The sequence below is a fragment of the Leucopleurus acutus genome (genome assembly GCF_964270905.1).
Source record: "Leucopleurus acutus genome assembly, chromosome: X".
NCBI classification, from domain to species: Eukaryota; Metazoa; Chordata; class Mammalia; order Artiodactyla; family Delphinidae; genus Leucopleurus; species Leucopleurus acutus.
The window spans coordinates 26,249,615-26,266,177 of record NC_139148.1 but is presented as its reverse complement, the minus strand read 5'-3'; the positions used below and the strand labels follow the sequence as shown (position 1 = coordinate 26,266,177).

General features: G+C 42.6%; 1 protein-coding gene across 4 annotated transcripts in view; it reads right to left on the bottom strand.

The window, feature by feature from the left end:
- GK (glycerol kinase) overlaps window positions 1-9,255 on the bottom strand; it is a 78,777-nt gene extending 69,522 nt beyond the window's left edge. For 3 of the 4 annotated variants that reach the window (XM_082865190.1, XM_082865191.1, XM_082865192.1), the window contains exon 1: window positions 9,076-9,255. In XM_082865190.1, coding sequence (XP_082721316.1) covers window positions 9,076-9,153 — 78 coding nt within the window. In that variant the 5' untranslated portion in view covers window positions 9,154-9,255. The remainder of the gene's footprint in view (window positions 1-9,075) is intronic. The other variant, XM_082865193.1, reaches the window with a different exon arrangement.
- Between the last annotated feature and the right edge of the window lie 7,308 nt (window positions 9,256-16,563).

Below are 16,563 nucleotides of genomic sequence, written 5' to 3'. Positions count from 1 at the left end.
CTAAAATTATTTCAACAGGTGATCAATATAAAATTAATTAGATCTTTCACTCTTTTAGTACTAAGTCTTTGAGATCTGGTATAGATGTTATACTTATGGTCCACCTCAATTCAGACTAACCACGTTTAAAGTGATCAATAGCCGCCTGCAGCTAGTGGCTGTCATACTGGACAGTGAAGTTGTGGAGTACTGCTTTTCTCATAAATCTAGGTTCACGTGAGGAACTGTAGTGAAGCCTCCTGATTATCCATTTGGCTGCAGACGGACAAGTACACAAAGCAGGCTAATGATGTTTCCATAAGACTCTATGGCTGAAGAGTATGAGACACTCCATATGAGAACACATTGCCGAGTAGAGAGAGTGCTAGTCGGTTCTTTTCAAGTAGATTTCAAAAGCCCTTGTCTATGAAAGATGGCAGTGGCTACAGAGTTTGCTTTATAAAAGGTCTAGCACAGTCATTTGTCTAAAAATCATTAGATGGCAAGGAAGAAACACCCCAGAATTACAGATGCTCATGTTTTTCTCCCTTTTCAAGTTTGAAATTCACCTAATTTAAAAATTAGTTAGAACTTCAGACTCACAACGGCACAGAACAGAAAACTCTCTTTAAGAAAATTAATTTAAAGAAATACTTTAAGACACAAGAGTCTATGGGATCTAGAAGAGATCCTAGAGTTCCTCTGGGCTAGTGTTTTCAAAGTGTGCTGCCCGCATCTCTAGGACCCGTCAGAAGCTGAGAGGGAAGGACAGGGAGCTCTGGACCACGCCCTCCCTTAGATTTCACATTTTATTGACTTCAGCTTCCAGAAGAGAGCTTAACAATGGAGTTCCAAGGCAAAAAACAAAATGACAACACACACTGAAACCCATGGCCCTAATGGAATGCTCTCTTAATTTGCAAAGGGAGCTCCAAGAGATCGGATAATACTGACAAAACAGGGCTAAACTCTAGGTTTTCTAAATACCAATGCAGAGCTTTTCCAGTACAAAATCAGACTGATTCTAATTAGGACTTTTTCCTTCATTAAGTGGCAGTGAATATAAAGGAGTTTTCTAACACAGGGCTGCCTATGCTACAACGAGGAGGTAGGACATCCAACCCAGACTGGTGGGCTCAGAGAAGGGCTCTCAGAAGAGGTAACTTCCAGGCTAAGACTTAAGGTTGAATACAAGGGAGTCCGAGTGGGACTGGGAACGGTGGGGAAGCTAGGCTGAGGCAGGGAGAGCAGCTGCAGATGTGTCTGCAGTGACCCAGGTAAGACACCTAGAGGGCTCCACTTGGAGGCCAGCAGCAGTGGGGACTGAATGAAGTGCATTGCTGAGAGAGATTCAGTTTAGGAGGTATAAGCAAACAGATGCGTCAAGGGCTTGGATGGGGAGGAGTGACAAAAAAGGAGGAATACTCAAGGATGACAGGTTACAGGTTACAAGTTAGAGTAGGCAGTGTTTACAAGACAAAGGTAGGGCAAGGAGAAGTAGTTAGGGTACAGAAGGGGGTAAGGAGATTGCAAATTTCATTTTAGATAACGTGTGTTTGAGGTGTAACTCGGCACAGAAGTGGAGATACCCAGTAGTCAATTGCTTATGTTTTAGGTCATAAGCTTAAAGAAAGAGATCCATTAAGGGTACAAACTTGGAACTAGCAGATAAATAAGTCCTGGAGAGCTAATGCACAGCAGAGTGATTATAGTCAATGGTAATGTATCATAAACTTCAAAGTTGCTAAGGGAGTAGATCTTAATTATTTCCACCACAAAAATAAATGATAATTATGTGACATGGTAGAGCTACGTGGATAATGCTATGGTGGTAACCGTACTGCAATATACAAATGTATCACACAACATGGTGGACACCTTAAACTTATACCACGTTATATGTCAACTATATGTCAATTAAAAAACAAGAGATCCAGTCTTAGAATTTCATGTGGGCCGGAAAAGGCAGTTGAGAACGTTATGCTTGGTGTAACATGGAGGCAAAGAGCATGGGCTTGGGAGAGCTGGGGCTGGGGGTCAAGCCCAGCCCTGCCCATGTCAGCTGTTTGACTTTAACTTCTCTAAGCCTGGACTTTTCCATCTGTAAAAGGATTAAATAAAATAATGTATGCTAATATTGTCAGGAACCAAGATTTTTCAGTGCAAGAGGAAATAAATATAAAATGAAAGAACTTAAGTGAACTGTAAAGTTAATTAGAACTGGAAATATCAATATGAACTGAGGCTTTTAAAATCTGTCCCCTGAAAGAGCCTAGAAACAGTGACATCTCTGCGACAGTGACCAACACTAGAACTCAGAATTTCATCTCTAAATATGGTTAATCACTAAAGGAAAACTTGGAGAAATATTTGGAAAAATAGCTGACTCCAGGTTTAAATTCACCAAAAAACTACATTAAGAAAATATGACAAGCATGAATAATTGTTAAATCTGGGTGATGGATTCACAGCCATTCATTACGTTTGTCTTTTTACTTTTCAGTGTGTTTTAAATTTTTTCATTTAAAACATCGAAAATATATAGAATATAATTTAAAAAATAATGTATGAAAAGTATTTCGTTGAGGGCAGGCACACAGCATGTATCCAAAAAGATGTTACCATTACTGTTGTGGCTACAACTGGTACTATTTTTATTACTGTTCCTATTATTACTACTACCACCAGCACAGCAGATAAGTGATAAGAGTTAGGATTCAAAAAGTCACCAGTGGGCTTCCCTGGTGGCACAGTGGTTAAGAATCCACCTGCCAATGCAGGGGACACGGGTTCGAGCCCTGGTCCGGGAAGATCCCACATGCCGCGGAGCAACTAAGCCCGTACGTCACAACTACTGAGCCTGCGCTCTAGAGCCCACGAGCCACAACTACTGAGGCCGCGTGCCACAATTACTGAAGCCTACACACCTAGAGCCTGTGCTCCGCAACAAGAGAAGCCACCGCAATGAGAAGCCCGTGCACCACAACGAAGAGTAGCCCCTGCTCGCCGCAACTAGAGAAAGCCTGCGCGCAGCAATGAAGACCCAACACAGCCAAAAATAAAATAAATTAAAAAAAATTAATTAAAAAAAATCACCAGTTCTGTATTCATCTCTAAGCCCAAATCCTGTCTCAGTTCCAGATTTTGTTTTTGGTGGGGGAGGGCAATTAAAAACTGAAGAAACAACTTCACATAGGAAAGGAATTCAGCACAGTGCAGGCGCATAGCATAAACCCAAAACCCAAAGATAGCATAGCATAAGCCCAAAAGATGTTACCACTACTGCTGCTACTACTACTACTGCTACTACTGCTACTTATTATGATTATTACTACTACTGCTACTCTTACTACTTCTATTATAAGAGGAGAATTAGAATTAGAAGTCATTAGCTCTATATTTACCATTGTGCCTAAATCATGGTCAATTCCAGATTTGGAGGAGGGGGACAGTTAAAAAGCTGAAGAAACAAGGAAAATTACTTCTATAAAAATTGTTTTAAAAGGACTTTCTGAAACAACGCATGCCTTCTGTCTCAGCAGAAGGGGAGTAGTGGAGAGATGAAGACGAAATGCAGTCCTTACTAAGTAACTGTCTTTCACGCTTGCCTCACTCACCCTATGACTAACTCAGCCATCCCATCATAAACATGCATTCACTTCCCTCCCCACGTGGTTTCCCCACTAGCCTACTCATGCCACACTCAGCTTTACTGTGTGATAAGTAAGACATTTTTCAGGAATATAAACTCCATCTCTAAAACATTATGTAAATTTGCAGGACCTAAAATAAAAATATTAGCTACAAACATGTTACATTGCAAACTTGACCACAGAAGGCATAATGGCATCTTCCAACAAGCCACAGAAGTAAACACAGCAAATGGCATTATATTTTTCTTAAAAAAGGAAATTATATTAAACAGCATATTCATACATCTAACATAGCTATAGTTGCCAAATTCAACTTTTTCCAAGACCCCGCAAGTTCTCCCTTTCTAGTCTTTCAGTCCAAGAGTTCTAGTCAACACATCAAGCCCTGGAGGCCTCTCTCTGCTGTTGTCTATTCATGTAATGAGCACCGACCAGACGCCAGATGCTGTATTAGGCTTTGGAGAGGGGGAAAAAAGACACCATTCTGCCCCTCAAGGAACTCAAAACTGAAGGCTCTAAACATTTATGCTTATGAGACAAGAGGACAAGAGAGGGTGGCAGCTCTCTGATGAGAACATGTTCTTGCCATGTCTGTAATGTTATGGGCAAGAAAACTAACCAACTTAGTGCGGGGGGGACACAAAAGAATCACATTTACATTTATTATAAGAGGGGCCTCATTCGAGCTATGAGCCAAATTAGTTTTACCAAATTTACTGTTCATTAGTTCCTGGCCCTTAATCGGTGCCTAATACTTATGTGTTGGATACATAAATGAAAAAAGAAAGCGGAAATCTATCCCTTAACCTTGAGATCTCTAAGTATGATGAGACAACCGGGGTCAAGGCAATGTTTCCTGCCAAAATAAGCACGGAGCTACAATTCAGATCATTCTTCATAGATGCTGGCTATTGGAACAAAATGGTTACGCAACCATTATCCATGGTGACTACACCTAAGCCCTGCCCAGGCCCCGCTTAATCTGAGTCACAAGATGATCCAAACCAGCAGGACTTTTTCAAAGGCAACATTTTTTTACATATTGTGAAACCTGTGTGTGACTACGTTTTGCTTGGTGAAGATTCATCTGTGACCATAATCAGAAGTGGTAAATGGCCTTCCCCAGCCTCCCATCTTCCCTTCACAGTGCAGTCAGCCCTCCATATCCACGGTTCCGTTTCTGTAGATTCGACCAGCCACAGATCAAAAATATTTTTTAAAAAATTCCAGAAAGTTCCAAAAAGCCAAACTTGAATTTGCCCTGGGCCTAGCAACTATTTACATAGCATCTACATTGTATTCACAGCTACTTACATAGCATTTACATTGTGTTAGGTTTAAGTAATCTAGAGATGATTTGAAGTATATAGAAGGCTGTGCATAGGTTTTATGCAAATAATGCACCATTTTATTATATAAGGGACATGAGCATCCTAGGATTTTAGTATCCACGGGGGTCCTGGAACCAGTCTCCTAGATACCCAGGTTTGACTGTACTCAGGTAGCTCGGGAGCCTAAGGCAGGAGGTGTTAGGAGGATAGGTTTCTGACTGTGACAGACCTGGACTTGAATCCCAGTTCCACGTTACTCTGTAACCTTGGGCACACTCTTCAGCACAGTCTAATCATCTGGGTAAAGGAGCTTAATAATACTACCTACATCATATTTGTTATGAGGATTAAATGAGATAATGCTGGAAAAGTCCTCAATGCAGTGCCTGACACATTGCAAGTCACAACACATTCTAATCCTTTGTTTTTTGGGTTTTTTTTAGCAGTCAACTTAATGGGGAAAAAATAAAGTTACCAAATTAAAGAAGGAAGTTGACTGTTTAAGCTGAAGCTTTTGTCTTACGAAGAAACGGCTCCTCCTTGAAACCTGTTACACTAATTCTCTTTCCAAGAAGTTCCTACTCTGCAATCTGGGTAAACACATGCCAAGCCCAGTTCACTTTCCTATCAGACAAGTTGGAAATTTTCCTTTGGTACAAAACATATGCATAGGATCCCAAGATTTAAGTCTTTGACAACTAGAGGAAGAAACGAACACGTTCTAAAATTGCAGGTCTACTACTAAAAGAGAAGAAATTAAGTAATCAAACATACCTAAGTCAGAGAGTTTTAACATTTTTTTGACAAGATAAAAAAGAAAACCAGATTTAAAATTCAGTTGACCTACAAAAATCTATTCAACAAATATGTATAAAGTGCTCCTGTAGATAAAACAGATGTTCATTTGTCATGTTGACCAAGATATTTTAAGGAATGCAAAGATGAACAAGTCTTAAAAAGGAGGTTCCTGCTTTCAAGTATAGCAGATATACAATGACACGAAGTAGGTGCTAAGAGCTATTAACAAATAAAAAAGAATGCTATAGAAAGGGGGAGAAATTCTGACTAAGGGTTTGAGGAAGACTTCTACCAAGAGATGGCAGTTGAGTACAATTTGGAGGTAAAATTTGGAGTAAAATTTGGAGGTAGAGCACAATTTCAAGAAGCAGATATGGGAAATTTTCACAGGGAGGAAGCATTTCCCTTGGATGAAAGAACATGAATAAAGAAATCTTGTGTCCCTTATGGGAGAAAGCCAATATAGCTGGCATAGAAAAAGGGAAAAGAAAACTTAGCAAGGTTATTGGTCTTGTGAATGTTGAATGAGATATGACAATTCAATGAATAATGGTCAGGAAATTATTTTAGTACCTTTCAGTCTATAAGCTTCCTTATGACAGTCCTTACCTGCTGTATTCTTTCCTGAGAAGGTAAGCAAATATTTTTGAGTCATAATTACAATGTGGAACAATATGACTAGAACAACTCCTGGGAATCACCTTGTGACTGAAGCACTTATTCAGCAAGTCTATTATCTGTATTTTGTAGGGAGTGCTTTAGCAAACCTCTTTCCTTATAACCAAGGGGAAAAAAAACCCTTTCTAAACCATTCCCAAGTTTTTCTCTACTTCACACAGGATCCCTTCACACAGGTAGTCTTTTATTTACCTCTGAAGCTTTCTTGCGTAGTTGTTTCTCAAGCAGCAGGAAACTTTATTGATCAACTTCTAAACATCATTCTATAAGCAGGACAGGAACCTTCTGAATGTGCACCTTAGCTTACTCACTGAGATCAAGCCACAGTAAACAGCACCCAACTTTTTAAAGGCTCATGACACTGAACAACTGATTGTGATGATACTAAGTTTTCATTCCTTCCCCACCAATGCAGAAAGATGCCTCTTGGGCAACAAAATCTGAGGGACCAGGAACAACCTGCAGTAGATGAAGAAGATTGCTGGGCTATATGGAGAGCAACAGTGAAAAGTCAAAAGGAAGAAAGGCACAGTCAGGCTGGTAACTAAAAAGGCAGCCTACAGAGTTATGAAATATTTTACCCACTTTCATAGAGGGCAAAGGCTGCATAAACTTGAGAACAACTGCCATGTTTGGTTTGGCCCCTACAATCCATTAGGAACTAGTTGCCAACATTTAAGAACAGGAAGATTTCACTGAAAACTCTAGACTACCAGCTTTTCTTAAAGAATTTGAAGATTTGGCAGCACGGGGCTAGTGTTCCTGCCTGGCAGCTACAGGTTTCCCCTTAGCCTGAGTCTGCTCTCCAGTCTGCCCTCCTCCCTCTACCTGCCTGGCCCCTGGAGGCATTTGTGTGGGCAATTCTTGAATACGGCTTCAAAACTCAACGAACAGCGCACTGTCTTGATGGTCTTTCTTAATTTGGGAAGATGGTAGTGATGATTGTGTATTTTATTAATCAAATCCAGGTAGGCTAAGTTTCTTACTTATGATTCTGGATTACTTTATAGACACTTACATGAAAATAAGACATAGTGAAACCTGCCCTGGGTGATCAGAAGGTAAACAGTGTAAGAGACGGTAGAATTATGTCTTGGCAGCTCAAACCAAGGTAAGTCATTAAATAAGAACCAAGCTAAAACTGGACTGAAGGCTTTTGACTTTAGACAAGAGAGATGAGTATCAAAATGAAGGTACAGGGGCTTCCCTGGTGGCACAGTGGTTGAGAGTCTGCCTGCCAATGCAGGGGACACGGGTTCGAGCCCTGGTCTGGGAGGATCCCACATGCCACGGAGCAACTGGGCCCGGGAGCCACAACTACTGAGCCTGCGTGTCTGGAGCCTGTGCTCCTCAACAAGAGAGGTCGCGATAGTGAGAGGCCCGCGCACTGCGATGAAGAGTGGCCCCCACTCGCTGCAACTAGAGAAAGCCCTCGCACAGAAACAAAGACCCAACACAGCCAAAAATAAATTAATTATTTTTTGAAAAACACAAAAATACTCACTCACTAAAAAAAAAAAAATGAAGGTGCAAATGCAGGTTTTGGTCAAGTGGTCAACTAAACAGAGCTCTGAAAAATATATATATACTGTATGTACAATGTATACATACAGTATATATACATACTAAATAATGCATGAAAACATGATTTGAGACAAAGAAGTGAAGAGGGAGCTAAGTAGTCATTAAATATTTACATCAACTTGCCAGATTAGTCAAATGTCCACTGAAAGCATGGGCTCTTAAACAACAATAGTTTTTTAAAATTACTTTTAAATTATCTTACTGAAGTCAGTGCTAGATCACTTTAAGAGCAAGTTTCCTAATTGCCCAAAACAAATTAATCAGCAGAAAGTCACTTAAATAGCACTCCATTATGGCAAAACTCTGCTGTCAGACATGGTAAATAAAACGAGAAATAGAATTTCCCTGCCGCTTTACGCTGTGAAGCGCAGAGAGGACAGTCATCTTTGTAATGGGCAAAGTATCAGAAATGAAATTTACGAATCTTCGAAATTAAATAAAGACTCTGGTAAAAGCAGTGTAGTGTGACTTTTTCCTAATGTGCTCTGCCACTCGCCGGCCCCCGCCCCCCGCCTCAGCGTTCTACCTTCTGCAATGTCTGTGGGAGAGAATGACAAGGCATCATCACGCTAATACTATATTCGTTCCACTGCTCCAAAGGACGCTGTTAGGCTACCACAGCCGTGACACAGCTTCCCCCATCCAAGGACGTCCTGCCCCCGGCAGGCCAAATGCTTCTGGGGAAGACTGCAGCAGCGGTCAATGTGGCCACCTGTCCCTGGCTGCAGGCGGGCTGCTCTGCACGGACGCTCGACGAGTCCTAGCTCCCTTCGGGGGAGGAGTCCCCCCATTAGAAGGCGGCCCGTTTCCTCCTTCAAGGCCACGGCTGCTCAGCTCAGCCGCGGGGGTCGCGAGAGGCCGCGTTCCCCCAGGCCCGGGCGGAGCAGCTCCAGCGTGGCAAGTCCCGCTCCGGGGCTCTTGGCCTCCTTCTCTTGCCTGGCGGCCGGGGCCCCGGGCCGTGGGAAGAACGGGATGGGGACGCGACACCCAGCCCCGGCGTTCCAAGGCTCCCGCCCCGGTTCATCACCTACTCAGGGGCACCCCGGGCTCACCAAAAAGCGCGTCGAGCTGGTGCCCTGGTCCACTGCTCCCACCAACGGCCCCAAAACTGCTTTCTTCGCGGCTGCCATGAAACCAGCTTGTGGTCGGCGGGCGGTCGCAGCCCGTTTCCCTGAGTGACGGCGGCGGGCGGCGAAGGGGCGGGCGGCGAGTCGGAAGGGCCGGGGGACCGGCAGCAGTAGATGGCTCGGACCGCGCTCGGGCGGCCCCTTTACCGGCGCGGAGCCTTCTCACCCCGCCCCTCCAGCCCAGGCCCCGCCCCCACCAGCGTTCCCCACGACTCCGGGGGCGGGGCGGAGGGGGGGCGCTGTCTGCCTGGCCGACCAATTACCGAAAGCGGAAAGAGAAGGAACATTCAGACAATCTGAGGTAGCTAGACGTCACGGGGGCGGGGCCTGGGCGCGGCGGAGGCGGTGGCCGGCGCGACAGGTCACGTGGGCCCGGCAACCAGGCGGCCAAGTCGGCCTGCCGCAGGGCCGGGGCTGGGACAGGTGGTGCTCACGGTCGGGGAGCGTCTCTGGCCCGCGGAAAGGCCACAACCCTACCAGCGCCCTGGGGCTTCCGCTCGCGGATAGGTCCCAAAGGGCAGAACTGCTTGTTCCTCTGGTGGGCTGTGCAAAGCAAGACGTGAGTCACTCTTTGGACCGACCCTACCGGGCCTTCCCGCGCTTCCCACGCCCCGCCCACTTCCCGGTTCCTCGTCCAAGAAAAGAATAATCCCCTCTACTGGGACTGACCCTATGTAGTGTCACCTTCAGGAGCAGCGCGAATCCTTCGCCTTTGGAGGCTTTTCAGGGATAATGAACGAGTTAGTTCTTTCGGTTTAGCGTTTAAGTGAAGCGCTCAAAATCAACCTCCTGGGGTCATCAGTAGACTATCCGGAAAGAAGTCGCCGGGGTCCTCCCTGTCCTGATGCGCCCTTGCCCCTCGTTTGGCCTCAGTCTGGTGTCCCCTCCCTCACAGGCCCTTTTCTTCTCCCTCCGGTAAATGATGTGGACAGCAAAAGGAGAAAAGAGTCCTGCTTATTTGACCTTGAATTTACCTTGCTGGATTCTTTTAGATCCTGTGTTCCAGGAGTTTTCAAAGTCTGGACCGAGACCCAATGTGAGAAATAGCTTACAAAACAACCCCAAGCCTGTGTGCCAACGTGTGTGTGTGTGTGTGTGTGTGTGTGTGTGCGCGTGCGCGCGCGCGCGCGCGCAGGCGCGCATTTATTTATAATTTATATAGTTATATATATAAATACATTTTATATATTTTTACATATATTTTAAATGTTTCCAAAACCATATTTATCCTTCAATGCTATGCATTCTGTATCTTTTTTATTCTATTGCATATCATTTTTTTTAAATGCTGGTTGAAAAATCACTAAATTGATTTTGTAAACCAGCATGCTCAATCAATTTCAAAAGCATTGTACTATTGCCACTCTCGCATATTTTTCCACCCCACTTCCCCAGTCTCTCACGGTTCTGGAACCTCATTTCTATTTTCCCCCCTCTCGCCTTCCTCTACAGCACCTCACTTATTCATCTCTGTGTTCATACTTTTACAACTCTTGCTCTGGAAGCAAATTTTCCTATACTCCGTCTAGAAATCGAATTCTAGTGTTCCAGATGAGGCCTACTTGCAGAGATGCTGGACTTGGTAACTACTGATAAACTGGCTTGCTTAAGGATAGGAGTGCAGATGAATCAGTATTTCTGAATTTCCTGGAAGAGGAAGAGACACAGACAGGCATACAGGCACATGTAAAGGAACTAGGCTAACTTGCCCCTAAACACCCTGAAAAACTTAATTGACTGAAATAGCTAAGGATTTCCTTGACGCTAACAGGCAGTAAAAAGAAAGCCACCAGGCTTCCCTGGTGGCGCAGTGGTTAAGAATCCTCCTGCCAATGTAGGGGACACGGGTTCAAGCCCTGGTCCGGGAAGATCCCACATGCTGTGGAACAACTAAGCCCGTGTACCACAACTACTGAGCCTGCGCTCTACAGCCCGCGAGCCACCACTACTGAGCCCGCGTACCGCAACTGCTAAAGCCCGTGCTCCTAGAGCCTGTGCTCCGCAACAAGAGAAGCCACCGCAATAAGAAGCCCATGTGCCACAACTAGAGAAAGCCCCTGCACAGCAACAAAGACCCAATGCAGCCAAAAATTTAAAAAATAAATAAATTTATTTTTTTAAAAGTTAAAAAAAAAGCCACCAAACCTACCACTTTGATCCATTAAAAGAAAAAAAAATCCCTGACCATGTTTGAACTTTCACACACTTCTGACTCTCAGATTCTAACAGGACAGCAAACTATTTGTTCAGCAGCATCATGTGATCAGAATTCAGACATTTCAGTAAAAGTGGGGCTAGACGTACATGAGAGATTCTAAAACTTATTGATCCTGTGGTTCCCACAATAGTCTGTGTTCCACATCCTTATTCTTTTCACCAAAACAGAACTTAGGCCACTGAGGAAATGTGACTTATGCACGTCTCATCCCAGATGGAATCTGAACTATGATCCCTTCTTGTCTTAACATAGGCATTCAAAACATCTGCCCAATGTTCCAGAAACTCAAGATACTTATCGGACCCCTACCCTAAAATAACTCATGATTCCTTAAAGACAAATATTTCCTTTCTTGTGTTGGGTCAACTGTAATTCTTGAACAACCTTATGGCTTTTGACTATATAAGCCCCTGACTCTTTATCTTCCCCAGAACAGAACCTGAATCTGTGTCTCCAGAATTGCAATTCCTAAGACTCCCACAAAGCTCTTTGTTTTGCAGCCTTGATACTGATTATTGATACCAAGGGAAGGAAGGGTCTTAAATGGCAGAATCCAGCTCAGCCGTATCTCAACTCCACACCCTAAATATTTACTCTGACTGTCACAAACCTATTTGCTTTTATCCTTTTGGAATCTCCCCCGTTTGCCTGCCCTCTCACATTCCTTTAAACCCCAGCTACAGTCTGTAAACTTAAATCTATATAAATGCAAAAGTCAAGCAATATATCTTCTGATTCCATTTTTCATACTATGATTGAGAAAAAGTTGGAAATAACTGTTGATGACAAATTAATCAAGGGACTTCCCTGGCAGTCCAGTGGTTAAGACTCCGGGCTTCCACTGCAGGGGGCACTGGTTCGATCCCTCATCGGGGAACTAAGATCCCATGTGCTGCATGGCACGGCCAAAAACAAAACAAAAAAATAATCAATTGTCAATCTAAGAAAGAAATGGAAAATTTTATTCGATCCAACCTGAGGATTATAACCCAGGAGACAGTCTTTTAGAAAGCTATGAGGACTGTTAGAAGACACAGCACGGTTATGTTTTTGAGACAAAGGGTGATATGTCAAATGACATATTGACAGTTTGCACAATGCAGACCTGCATGTAGAAAGCCAGTAGTGGGTCACCCTGTCTCTTTACAAAATTAAGAAGGAATGTTAACTCCTAAGGAGCTCTGGTTAATGCAGATGCACAATACACACTAAAGGGGAGGGAGGAAGCCCCAACAGGCAGAGAATAATTTTATGTTTAAATTTTTCTTGTCTTGCCATAAAATATGAATTTAATTTCATCATAACAATGGTCCACGTGAGGCCCAGAGTGCATAAGTGGCTCATCTGAGTCCTTCTGTGGTAGAACCAAGACTAGAATTTCCATCTCCTTGACACAAGCCTAGTGCCCTTTGATAGCAACCTGAGGAAAACTAGGAAGAGAAATGGATAAAAAGGAAAAAGGTAGGATGGTCCGCCTTGATCTCCCCAAGACCCGTTGAGATTTGAAGGCAAAGCGGTAGAAGAAACACTGGATTGGAAAACTAAGGACCTTGGTCTAGTGTTGGCCCTGGCATTCAACACTTAATCTTCCTAAACTTGAGTAACTCATTGCCTCCCATGTCTTTCTTTTGCTTGTTTGTAAAACTGGGAAAATCACTGACGTGGGTGGGTTAATGTGAGACTGAAGTGACACAGTGTCTGTGAAAGCACTCTACAAGCAGCACAGTTCATCATGAAAAGCAAGATGTAGTCTCACTGGCAAGTGTGTTTCTATCAAAGAAATCCAGAGGTAAAGACCAAGGTCCTTCATGCAAATGATTTAAGTAGGTTGAGTCATTAAAAGCTCACTGTGAAGTATTTCTGACTGGTAGAGCAAGAAACGAGTGTTAACTCCCCACCCACCCCTTGGAGAGTCTCCGGCTGTTTCACTTATTCCTCCTCTAGTTTTTCTTGTTCTTTAATTAACACAGAATTTACATAAGCAGGAAGGCTACATTTCCTTAGGGATTTTTTTTTTTGTCCAGTAGTGCTTCTTGGTCTTTCCATATTTGCCTGTCTTATTTTTTCTAGTCTAGTCTATTTGGAAAGCTAGCCTTTCCTTAATCTCTCCCTGCTATTCTAATAATTACTTGGATATGGATTGATATAGATACGAAAAAAAACCCATAACATGGAAAGTTAGTGCTGGAAAGGATGACAATAAATAGCGGCAGCACCCCTTTATTTTATGGGATGATGTAGGCAGATGTACGAAGTGCTTTGCCCAAGGTAGCAGAGGAAGTTAAAGACAGATCCAAAATTTAAATATACTTGATAAAAACAGCCAAATTGGGCGCCTTCCCCTCTCCCCATGCGAACTGGACAATCCACTCGCATGCATGTTAATAATGTAAGTATAACTACCTAATATTATGTATCACTTCATGCAATGTTACAGTTGTAACAGAGTTAGGACATGGCAATTATTCTCAAACTTTACCTACCTTAGAACCACCTAGAGGACTTGTTAAAACCTGGGCCCACAACCCCAGAATTTCTGGTTTAGTAGATGAGTTCTGAAAATTTGCATTTCTAACAAGCTCCCAGGTGGTGCTGATACTGCTGGTACAAGGACCACACACTTTGAGAACCACTGTGCTACGGGTATGCTGGAATTTCTGTTTTTCTAGGATTTGGCAGAACTGTGAGGTATGAGAAATTTGTCTGATGACTTGTGTAGACCTTTTTGTCCCAAATCTTAGTTTCCTGCTAACAATCAAATAATCCGCTTAGAATATTGGTAGTAAAGGTTCAGGGCAGAGATTCTCAAACATTAGTCTGTGTCAGAATCACCTAGGGCACTTGTTAAGGATTCAGATTCCTGCCACCTTCTCCCTACCCCGACCCCTCAAATGCAATGTGCAAGGCTCCTTGGTGCCAGGGATTTTGTCCTGATCATTATTATATCCCTAGGGTCTGGGTGTTCTACAAGTGATGGTTGAATGAATGAATGAATCAATCAATCAATGTGATAGACTGTTACATAGGTGGTTCCTAATGAATCATGCCTTTTGATAATAATGTCCTTGTGTTGTAACTTCCCACATTTGTGGGGGGGGGATCATTTTAAAGTTTTAATATAGGCTTTGCTGCTGGATACAAAAGACAGACAACTGTCACAGGTATCATGGGCAGTACATACCAAGTCTAAGCTGTAGAAAACCATTTCAAAATATAAACTTGTTTTTGGAATACATTGTGTCAAAGGCTGTCCATATTAATGCCTTTGGTATAAAGCGGTAACATTTCCCTTGATAAGCAGACAACACCCATCCATTACCTTATACACATTTCCACGTCCTGTAACTACTCTACTCTCACTCACCCAAACAAGCCACAACTCACTTCTGTCCCTTCACAGGTGCAGAGGAGATTTGGCTTGGGCCACGTGACTTTCACGGTCAATGGGATGTTAGCAAACATGATGCAGATGGAGACTTGATAAGTACTTGTACAAGAAACATACGCCCTCTTGAAACTGAGCCATGCTGTTAAGAAAGCCAAACTAACCTACTAGCCAATGAGAAGCCACGTGGAGGAGAACTATGGCATTCTAGGTGACCAACACCAACTTCCAGATATGTGAATGAAACCATCTTGGATATTTCAGCCCCAGCAGAGCTCCCAGCTGACTGCAGCTGCTAAATGAGTGGCCTAGTTGAATGAGTGACCTTAGCCAATATCACCTAAAGCAGGAAAACCAGATACGCCCAGCTGGTTCACAGAGTTATGAGAGATAATAAATGTTGCTGTTTTTAGCCACTTGGCTCTGGAGCAACAGGGAAATGACACAATGAGTACATTTTGGTGTGATCTCTATTCCTCACAGAATTTAATTCTTAGTCATATTTGGTTACAACCAAGACACTGGCTCTTTTGGAAAAATCAAAGTATGAGCACCCAGAAGCTTTCTTGTTTTCCAAAAACTTTCAACTGATGCAAGTTGAGAAGCTTTCAATTTGAAAACCTGTTCCTGATAAGGTTCTGGGGCAGGGATGATACCTGGAATGCCTTTGAAGTCTTGGTTGGGTCTGTTAGGGGCAGTGGTGCTTAAGGTGGGACCACTGTCACTTTGGTTGTTTTTATTTCCTTCCCCCAGCATCTGTTTGGCCCTCTAGTCTCACATTCCTCTTATATCCCTCACGCTTTCTCTTTTGTGTGCTTGTTTGACTTTCCCTTTTTATATGCTCACCTCCAAGCCTCCAGTGGCTAATAGAAGACAAAGATGTAAGTTCCTTTTTACTTTCTGCCTTTTGCCACTATAAAGATGTAAAAAGTATGAATAATGACCCAAATGAAGTCAAAGTAACCACAATTATGTTCAATATTGTGTTCAATTATGTTCGTGATTAGAAATTATGCATTACATTCATAGTCATGGGGCAATGACTTTTCCAGTGCTCCATTCACACATTCGTATCAAACAGAGAAAAGAAAACTGATTTAGTGCCTTTCTGACAAGTCCCATAGGAGGCACAAAATACATGTTGAATGGATGAGGGAATTCACTAATCTCAGTGAGATTACAATAATTGATTTGCTGATTCTTTGAAAAAAAATGTGTGCTCTTGAAAAGAAAAGGTAACTTTACAGTTTATTTGTTTAATCTCCCTATTTAAACTTGACTAGGAAAAAAATTGGAGGAAAATCTATCATTTGTCACTCAGTAATGGCGTGTAAGGAAAGATGAACAGTGATCTTAGGTGAAGTATATTCACTGTTCTTTTAATGGGAGACTCTATTCATTTTTGAAACATTCCACTGAAATCATCTGTGTCTTTGGGGAAACTTCTTATGTGTGAAGAAACATATGGATTTATTTTTTTAATTAAAGGATTGGAAATATTTTTTCAGATTACCTAGCTCAGCTGAACTTACTAGAGTGGGAGAAAATAAAGGCAAAAATCTAAGTCGCTTGTCCAAGGTCACTCAAATGCATGAAGTTGGTCACAAAGTGCTGAGATGCACATGTGCGTCTAATGAATTTGTTACTATTCATGGAAAAAGAACTCAGAGTATATGCCAGCCTACAATGAATCAACAGTACTATTTTCCAAAGATACTGTAAACATATAAACATTATATATATTAATTATTGAGCCATCAGTGAAAAAAAACCTGTAGCTTCTTTCTTTCTTTATTTATTTTTGGCCACA